Consider the following 2,516-nt stretch of genomic DNA (forward strand, 5'->3'; position numbering starts at 1 on the left):
ATAGGAACTTAACTTGCAGACAAGACGGCTCCCCAGAGGAATTATCACTTCCGTGGAGGTCCACTAGAGCCACAGATAACTACAAGTTGGGAAATTTCAGTTTAATATAAAGCAGGACTTTTTAAGTCAGAAATGCCCAGAGGTAGGATAGGCCACCTTAGAAGAGAAGTAAGCAATCTGTACAAGTTTGCCAGGGCTGCCATTCCACAGACTGGGTGGCTTAAGCAATAGAAATGTACTTTCCCACAATTCTCAAGGCTAGACGCCCAAGACTTTTTGAGGTTTCTCTCCTCAGTGTGCAGATGGGCTGCTTCTAAGTGTGTGTTCATGTGGTCTTCCCTCGGTCTGTGTTTGTGTCTTAATCTCCTTTTTTTAAAGGACATCAGTTACACTGGATTAAGACCTACCCTCAGGACCTCATTTTAATGTAATTACCTCTGCAAAGACCCCATACCCAAATACAGTCATAATTGGAGGTACTCGGTGTTAGGGATTCAACACACATACTTTGGGGAGACACAATTCTGTCGATAATACAACCTATGAACAGGGATGTGTAAAAAGAGAGGTTTGATTAGTGATAGGCAGGAAAAGCCATGTAGAAACTGAAGCATCAAATCCGAGGCATCACTGAAGGGCCCTTCAGGTCTGAGAACTACAATTCGAAACATGGCAAGACAGCACCTAATCGCTGCTATTAAATATTGTTAACACAATAATCTCTCCAGGGTTTCAGACAAAAATTACATTTCCATGGCAGCTAGAATGATTGATTAAAAAAAACCTCTCCGCTTATTTAACTCTTCCCCAAGGAAATATGCAGGCCGTCGGTGGTACACACCAGGCTGCAGAGCACAGAAGTTGTTCTTACCTATGGAACAGGACGGACTTGACCAAAGTGACGACATCCCGGCTGGCATTATATCCGGCACAGACGATAGCAACATGGATCGTCTGGGAAGAAAAGACAGGGTGAGCAGTCAGACAGATGGAAAAAGGTCTTCCTGGTGTTGCAGACCAAACAAGAAAGAAAAATTATCCTTATTTCCTGTTGGATCGTTAGAAAACAAAGGGCACAGTCGGCACTGTAGAAAATAACTCAAGACAGTTTTATTAAGGCCTTTTTAATTGGTTAATGGAGCTATCATCATTTGGAAACCATTAAGGCTCTTTCCAATTACATTTTGGGGATGAGAGAAATGGTGATTGGCTCAGATAGGCAAATAGTGAGTTCTCTGCCCCCAAGCTGGGGAACAATGACAACTGGTTTAAAAAAAAAAAAAAAGAAAAGAAAAGAAAGAAACCCAGAAAGGATGAACCAACAATGAAGGATCTCGGACTGAGAAGTTACAGCTCAGAGAGTTTGTGAAATGCTCTCACGAGACGTCTTACTCAGGTTAGGGCCAACCTGATAACAGGTGGAAGGGACCAATGAACACCTGTGGGTCCCATCTGGGATACCACTCAAAGAACTGAAGACTGGGAGGATTGAAGGGAGCCTTGAGGGTCGTGTCTTCTAAGTCGTCAGGAGCATCCAATGTGAATCCAACACGAGCCCTTTAAGTCTGGTGACCCTAGGAAAGTTGTAGGGGCAGCTGACTCACTGCAACACAAGGACCTGACACATGTCTTGCAGGAGGGTGTTATGGGGTGATGGAATGACACCAAGAACGTAGAATGGTACATTCCAGTCGTAGCAAAAAACATCCTTGAGAAGTGAGCTTCCCAAACAAGGTTCCTTGGCACCATGGGGTGCTGGGACTGAATTACAGGTGGGGAAGATACCATCTCTTCACGCCCTCAAAGCTACAGGCAGGGCTGGCACTCTCAGCCCAGGCTACCCACTGCTGCCAACAACTTTTCTATCTACCTCCTGTACCACACAATTACCTTTCTCTATGTGTGGCACCTGACAAAGAGAAAGGACTGCTGTAGGGCATCCCAGACAGGCAGTCACCCTGCGTCTCAGAGAACGGAGGGTTCATGCGTCTCGATGCTGTCCCTTCTCCTGAAGCATAGCCTGCCTTGGATCACAACCCACATGCTCACGTCCAGTCTGGCAGTGTTGTGTCCTGCGAGTACTGCAGAACAGGGGCGTTCCCTCTGGCACCCAATACTTAATTAAAGGTAGGGAGCTTGATACAGGCCTTTTCTTTTTCAGAACTACTCACAGCCCTTCCTTCCACAGCATGGATTCTGGACTCCCCATAAACGTGATCAGTCACCTCAAAATGTAGTTCCAACATCCCGGTCACCTCCCTACAGGCTTTTGGTTCCCAGGCCTTCTTCACCACCTCACCTCCTGACATCATCCTGGGAAGTTAACCCCTCGGGGATAAACCATCCAATGGCTTCAAAGCCACTTTCATGACTTCTTGAATTCTAGTGACCTTCACCCCAATTGACTGCGCAGTGCCAGAAGCTGGACTTCAGCTTCATTCAGAGCCTCATTTTCTCAGAAACCCTGAAATTGTGGGCTCGCCACATGGCAGGATCTCAGAGCCTCCCACCCACTG

At 46.4% G+C, this 2,516-nt stretch overlaps 1 protein-coding gene across 1 annotated transcript in view; it reads right to left on the minus strand.

The window, feature by feature from the left end:
* LOC103600881 (glycosyltransferase-like protein LARGE1) overlaps positions 1 to 2,516 on the minus strand; it is a gene marked incomplete at its 3' end in the record, with an annotated part of 143,705 nt that overhangs the window by 122,692 nt on the left and 18,497 nt on the right. The window contains exon 4 of the mRNA XM_008585213.1: positions 872 to 954. Within this exon, the coding sequence (XP_008583435.1) occupies positions 872 to 954 (83 nt within the window). The remainder of the gene's footprint in view (positions 1 to 871; positions 955 to 2,516) is intronic.

Source organism: Galeopterus variegatus, unplaced genomic scaffold (genome assembly GCF_000696425.1).
Source record: "Galeopterus variegatus unplaced genomic scaffold, G_variegatus-3.0.2 Scaffold3496, whole genome shotgun sequence".
Lineage (NCBI taxonomy): Eukaryota > Metazoa > Chordata > Mammalia > Dermoptera > Cynocephalidae > Galeopterus > Galeopterus variegatus.